The sequence below is a fragment of the Quercus robur genome, chromosome 11 (assembly GCF_932294415.1).
Source record: "Quercus robur chromosome 11, dhQueRobu3.1, whole genome shotgun sequence".
NCBI lineage: Eukaryota > Viridiplantae > Streptophyta > Magnoliopsida > Fagales > Fagaceae > Quercus > Quercus robur.
Genome location: NC_065544.1, coordinates 45,259,493 through 45,273,061, shown reverse-complemented (window position 1 = coordinate 45,273,061; position 13,569 = coordinate 45,259,493). Strand labels below are relative to the sequence as shown.

The following is a 13,569-nucleotide window of genomic DNA, read 5'->3' as shown; positions in this document are numbered from 1 at the left end:
TTCATCCATGCATCTATGGATGAACACAAAAATTGCTTCCAGAAGACCCTGAAGAAGGTTGAATCTCTCTTTCAACTTGATGCTACTTATTCCATTCCCCAAACTTGTTTCTTCATTGCTTTTCCTGTTTGTACTTGTACTAATTGTTTAGTTCATATACAATTTTAGATGTTTGGAATGTCAAAGATTGTTGCAGAAAAGAGTTCTGAAACTAAGGAGGTTGAAAGCTCTCTGCCCCTCCAAACAACAGTGTCGGACTAGAATGCCTCCCCTCCCTTACTGACAACATGATATTTTAGGACCATGATTTTCTGCAAGGATAATAATATTATAAAGACAAAGTTTAGCTATAAAATTGGTTGTAGCCTAAACCTACAACCTTACTTAATATCATTAACATTACTATATATTTCAAAAATCTAACCATTGGATTACATGTTCTTTACACTCTTAATACACATGTTAAATTTTGTGTCAATCGGATATTATTTACTATATAACCTATAAGATTATATTTTATGCATAATTTTAAACTACAAAAACTTAAAATTTAAACAATTTATTGATGACATAACTATTGATCTTTAATTTTATAGAAATTTTGCAAGTATGAAAGTTATAAGAAGAAAATGTAATCCAATGGTTGATTTATCAAAATTCACCTCTAATAAAAAGACATTAAATAAAGGTGTAGCTAAACTTGTTGGAAGTTTATGTCTAATATTCTTACTTAGATGGTATATATGAGTACATATGACTGTCTCAAATTAGATTTCAGATTAAGAAAATTCATTGTTCATTTGGCTTCTTTCATGCATGCTTTGCAGTTTTGCTGCAATGGTCCCTTTTCAGTAGTAAGCTAATAGCATTTGAATCTTATGGGAGATAAGTTTCTGGTTGAGGTAATTTATCGCTGTGGTCAATTTCATTGCCCAATCTTTTGGAATTCAGATTACTTGCTGGGTCTTGCATTGCCTAATATCAGTTGTATATAATAGTTATTCCTAGATATATCTGATAAAGATTAATTAAGCATTTGGGTATTAGAAGTAGTAATAGGATTATTGAAAGCTTTTTTTTTTTTTTTTCATACATCCGATATATGCAGATTTATTTGTATAATGTGTGGGCTCTATTGTAGTATCTCATGCATCATATATATATGCATATTTCTTATTATAAACTGTGGTATCCACAAGAAAAATAACTATATCAGATACATGAGAAAATTATTGATTAGAACGAGGAAGTCTCCTAATTATAACTCTAAAGGTTTAATGAAATATAAAATCTAAGATAACTTGATTTTTGATCTCTTACATTTGGGGTTTGTTGGACTTTGATTTTGTAAATTTAAAAAAGGGAACAAATTTGTTCCCTTTTTTTTTGTCCATTTATTGTTTACATGGCTGTCAACATGTTGTTGATGCAACCTTTTTAGCTAATGTCAGCGTTGCTAAGTTACAAATTACAAACTTAACATATGGGTTAGTTCAATTTTGGTTCTTTAAAATTTAAATATTGGATTGGTTTGAATTTCGTCTTTTAAACATGGGATCGTTTCATTTTGATCCCTTAAATATAAGGTGCTCAACATTTTATTAGTGTTAGATAATTAAGCAACATATTAATGAAAAATAAACAAAAGGACTATATTGTTACATTTTAAAATTTAAGAGACTAAAATCATTCAAGATCTAAGGAATCAAAAATATAATTTATATGATTCTCAAAAAATATATATAATTTATATTAAATTCCATAAATCAAAAATATAATTTATATGATTCTCAGAAAATATATATAATTTATATTAAATTCCATATTCGTTATGGCTTGATTTACTTATCTTTGATATTAAGTCTTCTTTTTCCTTTGTACTACATTCCCACTTCGAGGCAAAATTGCTATGAAGCTTGACGCAATTGAAAGGGCCTTGGTTAGATAAATAGTTCAATGGGCTTAAGTCAACTCTTTTTGGGTTGATTATGATTAGCCCAAGTTGAATCTGAGTTACAAAAATAGGATTGTGGTTGTTAGTTCCACTTATGGTGTGTTAGTTTCACTTATGATTGTGGTTGTGATTGAAGAGACTAAAATCATTCAAGATTTAAGGAATCAAAAATATAATTTATATGATTCTCAAAAATATATATATAATTTATATTAAATTCCATAAATCAAAAATATAATTTATATGATTCTCAATATATATATATATATATAATTTATATTAAATTCCATATTTGTTATGGCTTGGTTTACATATATTTGATATTAAGTCTTCTTTTTCCTTTGTACTACATTCTCACTTCAAGGCAAAATTGCTATGAAGCTTGATGCAATTGAAAGGGCCTTGGTTAGATAAATAGTTCAATGGGCTTAAGTCAACTCTTTTTGGGTTGATTTTGATTAGCCCAAGTTGAATCTGAGTTATAAAAATAGGATTGTGGTTGTTAGTTCCACTTATGGTGTATTAGAAAGTTTGAAAAGAGAGGAAATGGGAGGGGAATTGTATGTTTGTATTCCCTTCCTTTTGCTTCATTTATAAAATAAAAAATAAAATAAAATTTTAGGTTGGAGATGGAATATAGACATTCATCTGTTTTGTTTGGATATTTTAGAAATTAAAATAGGAAGGAGAATTTTATTTAAAGATATTGACATTAAATTAACATCATAAGGGCAAAATTAACAATTTAAAAAAAAAATTCTAATATTAGTGGAACCAATCCCTTTCCAAATTCCTTAATTTGGAGGAACTAAAATTGAGGGGATTTGGAAGGGATAGAGGGTTTAGAGGGGTATCTTACCCATCCAAATCCCCCCAAACTATTTCCTCCCTTAATTTTTTTTTTTTTAATTAAACACAATGTTAAGATGTCTATTAGGTTTAGAATCTTCCCAAGTAAACTCAAAAGTACATGACATTTCAATTTCCAAGTACAAACTAATTTCATCAATCTATCACATTTGGAATCTTTGATTGATTTTTCAGACTATTTGTCCTTTTCTTTAGGGTTAGGTAAAGAAACAAGGATTGAATCCTAGATCTTGACCATCAAATAAAAAAATAATCTTATGCGACAGTTTTATGCATCACCCTCTTATAACATGTGGATCCCACATATCATCTCTATCACATGAGATGGGAGTGTCATTGATCTAAAATGTATAACGACTATTTGTCTATTAGTTATTAATAAATAAAAGGATTAGGATATTTCTGGGTAAGCTAAAAACTAAAAAGTACATCTTATTACATTTCAAGTTACAAATTGATTATAAATAATAAAAAATTATTTGTCGACCACATTTAGAATCTTTGTTCCATTTTTTAGACTAGTTATCCCTTTTTAGACTAGATTTTGACCATCAAATAGGAATATAATTTCATGCAATAGCTAATATGCAACCCCCCTCTCACAACATGTGGATCCCACATGCCTTTTTGATCACATGAAATGAGAGTGTCAATTGACCTAAAAGTCCTTAACAATTATTTGTCAGGTTCACGACATGTTATCAAGATCCAATTGTCACTTAATAGTCCTTAATTCTCAAAATATTTTATGATATATACTAAGAAATAGTAATGAAAAATACTCCAAGAATATATGTGCATGATACTAATAATTTAATCACTTTCCTCTTAGCTTATATAGGATAAGTATTAGTTGATTATTGTATTAAAAACAAGTGGTCTTAAATTTAAACCTTGCCTTTGCTTTTTAGTGACAGGTCAAGATTATTTTTTGGGGATGAAATGAATTATGTATTGATGCATGTATAAAGTTAAACTCAAAACATATATTTAAACAAATATACACATATGAGAGAGAATATAAATCTTAATTTTTTTTATACAAGAGAATATAAATCTTAATTTTTTTTATACTAAAGTAAGTTAAGACTTACAAATTAATTACCATATATATCCTTGCAAGATTGAATAGAACCTATCATTTGCCTAAAGTATAGACATGTCAAAAAAAATCCACAACAAATTTTTAGAGAAAGAAAGGGGGAGGATCATAGGGATTAAGGCAAGGGGGTCTTCCTTACCATGCTGATTCCATTTGGCCATCTTAAATAATGAATTAGAGATCAGTGCCCGAGGCACATGCAACTTGTATATTGGGGGAGATTGTTTAACAACCAACCTAACATCAAACAAGCATATGATTTGTTCACTTTATTCTAAGCGATTCAAATCATCTTACAATTAACGTTAAATACTTTGAATTAAGGTTGAATTTGTGGAAACTTACATTGATAGACAATTGCAAACTCATTTTAAATAACTTTTTTATTAAAAAAAAAATCTACAATGAGGATCTAGAGCTTTTACGACTCACAAGATTGACCTATTTCTTAAGAGACTTTAATATTAGTTATTAAAATAATGTAAAAATTGTAGTTTATAAAGTGTTGCAAAAACATGTGTTTAAAGTACTTTGTAATGCAAAAAAAAAAAAAAAAAAAATGTGATTAGTATCATATTTCTAATAACATACTTTAAAAAGTGAAAAAATAGTTGATTGTTTGATGTGAGTATATGTTTTTTTTTTTTTTTTTTATGTGTTGTCAACATTATTTGGATCTCACAGTTTTCAAACGATTACAACAATATCACTCAAAATTGTTACTTGAAAACTAAAAATCCCTCTTAAGGTGTTCTCAAAATACAGTGTTTAAATACTTTAAAAGTTTAAATTAAAAACGGTTTAAATATTGAAAACTGTTATTTGAACTCTTTAACCAAAAAATTTGGTTTAAAATGATTGCCACCTGCATAACCAGATGCCATAGACGAAAACTTAAAACAATTTTTAACGCTACCTAGAGCAGTCTAGGACTAGGCATATAGACTATAGAGTGAGACATAGAGAACCAATTGGAGAGAGAAATTGTCTCTTATTGCTCTAATCATCTTTAGATAACTTGTAAAGAAGATAAAGACTTATTGTTTAGACTATTTTGGTATCTAGCTTTTACATAGTGCTAAAATTGGACATCTCATTCTCATATATATATGAAATGCCATTATTCACTTTTCTATCTACTACCCTTAAAGGTGATAGTTCAAACTTCAAACAAATGAAATGGGTGTCAAAGGTTTGCATCTTGCTGGATGGTAAGGGTTATTACTTGTTTATGGAATAAATTACACCCTAACATCAGCACAGTCTGCTTTAAACACTTTAGTAACCAGTTCTTCTAGGAATAAAATAGAAGTACACAATTTTTCAATATTTCCAAATTAGTACACTACCTCGCATATGAATCATTAAAAAAAGTCTAAATTGTATATTGTGGTAAGATCCATATGTGATATGCTGGACCGAATATTGTAAATTTTTGTTGTGTTACCATTAAACTCTATAAACACCTTAGTAACTAGTCCATCCAGGAATACAATAAAAATACATAATTTCTCAATATTCCCAAATTAAACCATTACCTCACACCATATAAAAGAGTTAAAATTGCATATTGTGGTAATATCCATACGTGATATGGTAGACCGAATGTTGTAAATTTTCGTTGGGTTACTATTGAACTCTATGAAGTGCATCGCAAAAATTTGATTCTCCAAGAATATCTTGCGGCAAAATAAAATCTCAATTTAGTACCAAAGACGTGGTGTGTCTCTTGCCAGCCATGTGGCAGAATGGTTTTGAGTTGAAATGTTCCTGAGTCATCGAAATGCTATCCTTTCCCTTTATGGGCCAAGGACCTTTTTTTTCTTTTTTCTTTTTTCTTTTTGGAAAGGAACTAAGGACTTTTCAAGCATATATTTCCCGCCTCTTGACTTCCCCATCTAACTCTTATATTCTCTCCCTCTCTTCAATTTTGTAAAGCTTTGAATCAATATCATTTCTGAGAATTCCAAATCTATGATAGTTCAAGATCGTTTCCAAAAGCTGAGGTCAGAAATGTTTAAAACTTAAGTGTTATACTTTAACAAAACACATACTACAAATTTGATAAACAAAACACATACTAGTATTACATATATTTGATTACAGAGAAGTTTGGACAATGGTGACAGATTGAAGAAGGCAATAAACTCACATTAAATGAGTCTTCCTTGGAGACATCCTTATGCTTATGGTGATAAAGCTAGAACTAAAGGGACATGAAATAGAAAATAGAACCACTTAGTTGTGATTCTTTAAACTAGTACACTTGCTAGCTACTACAACAAAGTTGAATCTTAGGTAGAGCAGACTGATCGATCCTTATTCTTGCTGATATGGCTATTACACTTCAATGGAGGTTTCTCAACCTGCAAATAAGAGGAGAATTCAACAACAACAACATTAGGCTGTGGCTAAAAAGAAAACTTATTCTATTTGTTTGATTTACATGTCACGTTTTTTGTGCCAACATATGACACAATTTCATATATTAGTCATTGCATAATTATTAGTTAAACCCTCCTACAAAAAGGAAACAAAAAAAAAAAAAGTTACTGTTAGTTAAAAACCATAAACATCCAAGGCACGTGGATCATTGTACTACATACTTAATATGAAATCATGGATTTAAGTATATGATCGAATATATGCAGATTTCATGTAAACGTGGACATGATATATTCCATTGAAGCCCTTTGGTTCAGGTTTTGTGGGCAAAAGTATAAACAATTGTGCATTCGAAAGCAATTAATGAAGTACTTTTGAGATATAGACGAAATAATACTCACTGTTTTTTAACTGAGTGTCAGAGAATCCAAATAAAAGTTAAAGAAGCAGACTTGGAAAAAAAAAAAAAAGTCAAGAGCTCTTATTATTACTGATTGGGTTCAAATTAATGGAAGGAAAGTCTTCCTAGGTAGTGGTGAATGGTTAAGGATTTTAGACATAGAGTTTACATTGTTTGTCAAACAAGCAGTATATATTGTATAAGGTTTCAAAATATATATACAAATATGTAATCTATGGTGCAGAAGATTTGTATTTGCATATATATATATATATATATACTACCTCTTTTCCTCGTCGGTGTTAATTTGCTTGGCTACTCCCACCAGTTGTCTTGTATTTGGGGAAGGGAACTCGGCCTGACTCAATATGCTTGACATCTTCCACAAGAAGTTCATAGTGCCTTTTCACTTCTTCCGGTGTTTTCCCACCAACAGCCTTAGCGACATTGTGCCAACGGTCAGGGGTGTCCTTATCATACACAGCAAGAGCCCTCTCAAAGGCCTTGTTCTCTTTTGCAGTCCATGAGTCAGAGGAGGACATTGAACTGGATGCCATTGCTTAGCTTAGGGTGTTAAAGTGGTTGCTTATTGAGTATAAACTAAGGTCTTGAGGAGGTGATAAAAAAAGGGAAAATATTAGGAAATTTTTGAAACTTGAAAGCCCACAAAGATAGTGAGAGAGGTTTTTTGATGAGAGTCAAGAGGAGACTAGTCAAGGTTTGATATGTGCAAAGAGGTGGCACTGCCTTCTCTTTATAAGCAGGAATAGTGGGGTGAAGTGGGGTTGTGCCAGTTGGCCTAGGTGAAATTTCAATGATTTGTCTCCTTAGGAACCACAAAATGAAGGAAAAAGAAGGAGAACACTAATGTGGGAGAATATGTATCTCTAACAAGTAAAAGAAAAAGTAAAAGAACATTAAATTAAATTAATTAGTTCTTTTCTTTTTTTAATAAGAGAGATCATATCAGGTGAAAATTGTGTTTATAAGTTATAATCATTTGGATTATATACATAAAAACAAGGTAGAAGTTCTAAAACTAGAGAATCGCCCTTCCATGTTTTGTAAAGAAAATCTAAGCCTAGCAAAATTCACTTGGGGTGGTTTGTTAATTGTGAAACAAGAAGACACGAACTAGACTTTCTTCATTTGAAATGAATCAATATTACAAATTTAAATACATATCCAGTATCACGTCATATAAAGTTTTAGAAGACGTGGCATTTTGTCTACTATGAAATTCATAAAAGAAAATCTTTTAACCATGAAATGAGATTGAGGATCCTCTTCCTTACGTTTCATGGTTTAAATTAAAAATTACAAATCTAAACATGTATGATGTATCCAATGAAAGCTGCCTATCTCCAAGAAAATTACATAATTTTCACTTAGGGTGGTTTGTTGATTGTGAAACAAGAAGATACGAACTAGATTTTCTTCATTTGAAATGAATCAATATTACAAATTTAAACATATATCCAATATCACATCATATAAAGTTTTAGAAGACGTGACATTTTGTACACTATGAAATTCATAAAAGAAAATTCTTTAATGATGAAATGAGCTTGAGGATCCTCTTCCTTATGTTTCATAGTTTAAATTAAAAATTAAAAATCTTAACATGTATTCAATGAAAGCTGCCTATCTCCAGGAAAATTACATAATTTTTATAGGATTAAAGCCATAGAAGATAAGAATCCCACGGTGAGTTTCTCCATCTGTTTGGATTTCATTCAGATTTTTCCCCTCTCATTTTCTTATCCTACTTTCACTTGCAGTGACCACAATAAATCCAATGAAGGTACCAAAACTTTTTCGCTTTTGAACCACAATAGAGATCTGCTAGCTACAATAAAAGGCTTGTAGAATTCTCTTCATTTACAGGTGATTTTATCAATGTACTCTGTCCTGCACAACATTCCAAGCACTCTAGCTGGCCAAATGAGCTACATTGATTATATCATGTTTGCTTCTCCCAGGAGAGGTCAACATATATTACCGACTTTAGTAGTTGGGACCTCATTTTCGTGGATGTTGGTTTTTCTCTCAGAATGGTTTCCTCTCAACAAAATGTACTTTGTAGATTTCTTTTTTATCAGACAATGAAAGTTCCTTAATTCAATTATTACCATAAAACTTCAATGAATGATTGAGGGTGATGTTATTATGTTACCACTGATAGATATGGCTTTGAACTCAAAGCATATATGATATCATGTAATTATGGATGCATAGTCCAAAAGTGATTCGTGATTAATATATGCATTATCTTCAGCTAATGTGAGAATCTTTAGCAAGTTTTATGATGAATCAGAAAAACAAATGTCATAACAGGAAGCATATATATATGTATGTAGAATAAGTTAAGAATGAATTATTTTGTTTGATAAGAGTTTGGTTTAGTACTTTCTTGTGGCAGACAGTTTCAAAGCACATAACAAGAATACGACATACCGTACTGCTATAAATAACAAGGGTATCCACAGAGGATCTGTTTACTTTGTTGTTAGCTATTAGTTCAGGATAGTTTTCTAGAGTACGGTCAAGGAGTTTGGCCACTTGGCCTTAAATTTTAATCCATTAGGGTTTAGAAATCATTGTTCTTTATTGCCATATGTTCTCATCCTTGGAAGTGATAGGGAAAGTGATTTGAAGTTTTACCTCACTTCGATGAACACATGCATTGAGCTTGGCTGGCCCATATATCTCTTTCACCCTTGATAATGATGAAGATCCACAATCGTATCTTAGCAGATATCAGGTTAATAGTCAAGGTATGGGCAACTGAAATGTAATAATGTGTGAGATTCTCTAGTGGCCTAGTTTGGTTTCAACTTGTTGAAGTTTTCTATTCTAAGTAATAGTGAAAATAGAAAATCACCCCCCCCCCCTCCCCCCCCCACCCTCCTTCTTTTTTTTTTTTTTTCTTTTTTTTTACACAGAGATTTAAGATATTTTGGCCGTTTGTCTATGTCCACAGGTGCATTTGTAGTTTATACTGCCTAAGAAACCCTAAACTCAATGCATTGATTTTCCTAACATAGTTGTATCATACTGTGGGATTTCACTCCTAAGCCCCCTACCTATTATTCACTTGAGGCACATAACATGCATGCATGCATACATACATACATACATATATATACATATATATAGATAGACAAAGTTGAGAGAAAATCCAATTAGATTTTAAATTGAAATTCAATTAGAGTCTAATTTTGCGTTATGAGTCTTATCTAATCTAAGTTTTTAAATTTTTGTGCCAAGTGAGTTAATCTATATATAATAATAATTGATGAAGCAGAGAGAAACTCAAATTCGAATTCCAAATTAGAGTTCCAATTTTGCGTCATGTACTGTCCTAAATTATATATTCTTAAAGAGTTTTATTTCTTAATTTTAGAATCAAATGTGGGATCATATCATAAATATTCATCCAAGTGAGTTATTAAGTACAAAAACCAAAAAATCTAGAATAAATGAATCGTAAAAATTAAAATTAAAAAAAAATGCTTCACAATAATTTTTTTTTTGAAATGGACAATTTACATTTTATACCTAATAATATCTTTACAAAATTTTTTTAAAGAGTTAATAAAATATAAAAATGACTATCAATAGTATTTAAATTATATATATATATATAGGAATTATATTATGCATCTTATTGTATATCTTTAGGTGTATCTATACATATGCATAAGGTTACAAACTAATTTAGTGCAAAAATTAAATTTCAATTAGAATTTAATTGTGTACCACATGTCCCATCTAATCTAAAAATTTTAAATTTTTATGTCAAGTGAGTTAATTCAGTATAGAAAATGATGAGTCCAATATAAATAAATCTAGGCAATATATATATATATTTAAAACCAAAGCTTAGAGAAAATTTTATTATAGTCAAAATTAAATTTTGCCTATATTAGCTTTTCATACAAATTAAATTTTTTTTTTTTTTTTGCTGTTAATTATTTATTTTTTTTGAACTAATGAGTATATTTTTTATACCATTTCTATTTACATGTTTTGTATATAAAGATATTGAATGTAATAAACTATAATTAAGCTAAACGATTCCATGCACCTATCCTCATTCAATTTAGGAGATACTATTGAATCAATTTATTTTTTTAATTTTGTGTTATATTTAGTAAAATTTCATGGACAGTAATAGTGAATGATATTGTATATGTAGTGTTCAATAGTGATTTTCAAAATTATATATAATAATATAATGAGAAACTTAGCATAACCAATATCATTAAAATTGTAAGGAAAAATCATTTTAGTACCTCCGAATATCCTAGTCAAACTAATGTCCTATATATTTAATAACCTAAACTAACATCAATAGTACCACTATAATTCATAATTCCTGTGCATAAACACAAATTACATACTAGTTTATATAAAGATGCATTCATGGCCCTTATTTGTTTTACTTTTTTATTTAGAATATGAGTCACTATCTTGACAGAACCTTTTTCACTTTTTCATTATTTTACGTAGGAATATTAATGATACATATGCACAATTGCCGATTACATTATATATAGAACAAGAGATTAAGCTTTTCATGTCCTCCCACTTTCCCTAATCTCCATCACTTCCTACTAATGATGCCTAACAAAAACAGAATGTTTTAAAAAAAGCTATATGCTTATTCTAGAAGAATAAAAAAGTTATTCTATTTATAGACACTACTTTCTTTTTACAAGGTGATAAGCTTTTCTAGAAAGTTTAAGTTTCTTAGATTTTGTAAGCAACCCTTTTTTTTTCTATTTGATACATGAAGATTGTAAGGAAAAAAAAAAACCATTTCCCTTTCCTATATTTTGTTATATCAGTCTTTCAACCCTAATTAAAACTAGGACTCCTAAACGCAGTCCCACATTTGGTTTTGTCAACATGAGCAATAACAAACAATGCTTGTCACTTGCTGGTTCAGAATTGTGTCCTTAACATGCAAGCGGGTTGGTCTCCTTGTATTCTTAGATTTGATTTCTGGTAATTTTGGGGTGAGCGTAACAATATTCCTTCATATTGTGCTTGGTTTCGGAGTATCTCAATCGAGAAAATGACACAATTTATTGGGTGAGGGTGAGAGTGAGACTAAATATCTATTGGGAAGAAAAAGCTAGATCTAAGAAAGCATCACATTTAGGAGCTTTGGCGGTGTGATACCATGGCTTTTAGGGTGCAAGTTGGTATAGGGTAGCCCCAACCTATGGGATAATGGGACCTTTATTAGCGAAAATCTTGCTAGTAGACATCAGTCTGGTCTATTCAATACTCCAAGAACCTGTAAGGCCAATTCTTGATATTGGGAGAAGTAGGAGTAGTGTGGCTGAAACAGGAAACTCCTCATTGTATATGATTCCTTATGATCTTGATGCTGTAGTGATAAAATTTGATTGAGAACTTAATTAAGAATCATTTAAAAATTTAAAAAAAAAAAATTGATGCACTAAAACTCTCTAGACACTATAATTATATAAACAAGTTAGATACAAACTATTTACAAAACAAAAGGTCATTTAGAATCTAAACTTTCTCTTTATCAAAAAAAAATCTTAATTTTATGCATCTCTCTTGTGATACTAACTGCATAATATATACCTGTTGATATTCTTTCCATTTAGAGTCTGTTTGGATACCGCTTATTGCTGAAAACTGAAAATATTATAGCAAAATAATTTTTAAATATGTGAATAGTACTGTGGGACCCAGTTTTGAAGTTGATTTTGTCAAATTCCATACTTGCGAGTCCTGTGAATAGTGCACGAGACCCACTGTTTAAAACGCAAAAGCAAACATGGTTGGATTTCAGCTGTATCCAAACTCACACTTACTCTCTCATCAAAAGTTATAGGGTGACACACTCCACTGATTTTCATATCATATTGCCAACTTCCTTAGAAGTCGGAATTTGATTAGTAAATCAATGAATCATACCTCTAATTAGACCTTGGTTATTCTTGATTCAATAAGTCTTTTAGATACCAAAAAAAATTCACAATTTTTTTTTTCATAATTGATAAGGTGGTATATGGTGATTGGTGTTTATTTAATGGGATATCGATAACAAATTTAATATGAAAATAGTCTTGCTCCAATTACGACTTGTTTTATCAATCATTTTGAAAAAGATTGTGAAAAAGTTGTATCCCTATCAGATTGCTGCATTGATCTCTACAAAAAATTGGAGGCAAAAGTGGCCCCTAGGCTTTCAAGTTGCATGAGTCATGGTCATAGGATTCTGGCCACATGCTAATGGGGCTAGCACTGATCATTAGTTGAAAACTACTTGAGCAATTTTTTCAGGAATCTGTACAAATAAAAAGAAGAAAAAATTAAAAAAATAAAATAAAAAGTGATGCTTTGAGATACACCCCTACAGATATTTCGAATCCTTATCATCCAGTCTATCTCCAAGACTCCAATAGAAAGTAATATGTGTGGAATTCTCCTCCTTCTCAAAAACACTAGTGGTCCTTCCTCACTAGTGGGAGAAATCGATCTACCTTGGACTCTTGATGGTCCAATAGTGTCTCTTCTTAGAAATTTGTTTTGCTTAGATTCAAAAGGTTGATGTAAAAGTAAAAGGTATTAGGAAAATGCTAAAACCGTAAATTATTTTATAAATTGTTGATGTAATTAGTGATTATTGATAAATAAAAATGTGATATTAGTGATAGGCTCAAATGAGAATTAGTAAGAATTTGTCACCTCAACCGTTTGTAAAATTGTTGTAAAATAATCAGTGTCTGCTCAGAGTATTAAGCATGTTTATCAGATTGTTGATCCTTTTTTTACCATTTATATACAAGGGAATCTGAAATCCCTAAATTA

The 13,569-nt window shown here is 30.2% G+C and overlaps 1 protein-coding gene across 1 annotated transcript; it reads right to left on the bottom strand.

The window, feature by feature from the left end:
- Window positions 1–5,986: 5,986 nt before the first annotated feature.
- Window positions 5,987–7,448, bottom strand: LOC126706869 (protein RADIALIS-like 2). Its single transcript, XM_050406442.1, has 2 exons — window positions 6,996–7,448; window positions 5,987–6,292 (listed from the first exon to the last, which is right to left on the bottom strand). The coding sequence occupies exon 1, from the start codon at window positions 7,266–7,268 to the stop codon at window positions 7,014–7,016; it is 255 nt and encodes an 84-aa protein (XP_050262399.1). The 5' UTR covers window positions 7,269–7,448; the 3' UTR covers window positions 5,987–6,292; window positions 6,996–7,013.
- Between the last annotated feature and the right edge of the window lie 6,121 nt (window positions 7,449–13,569).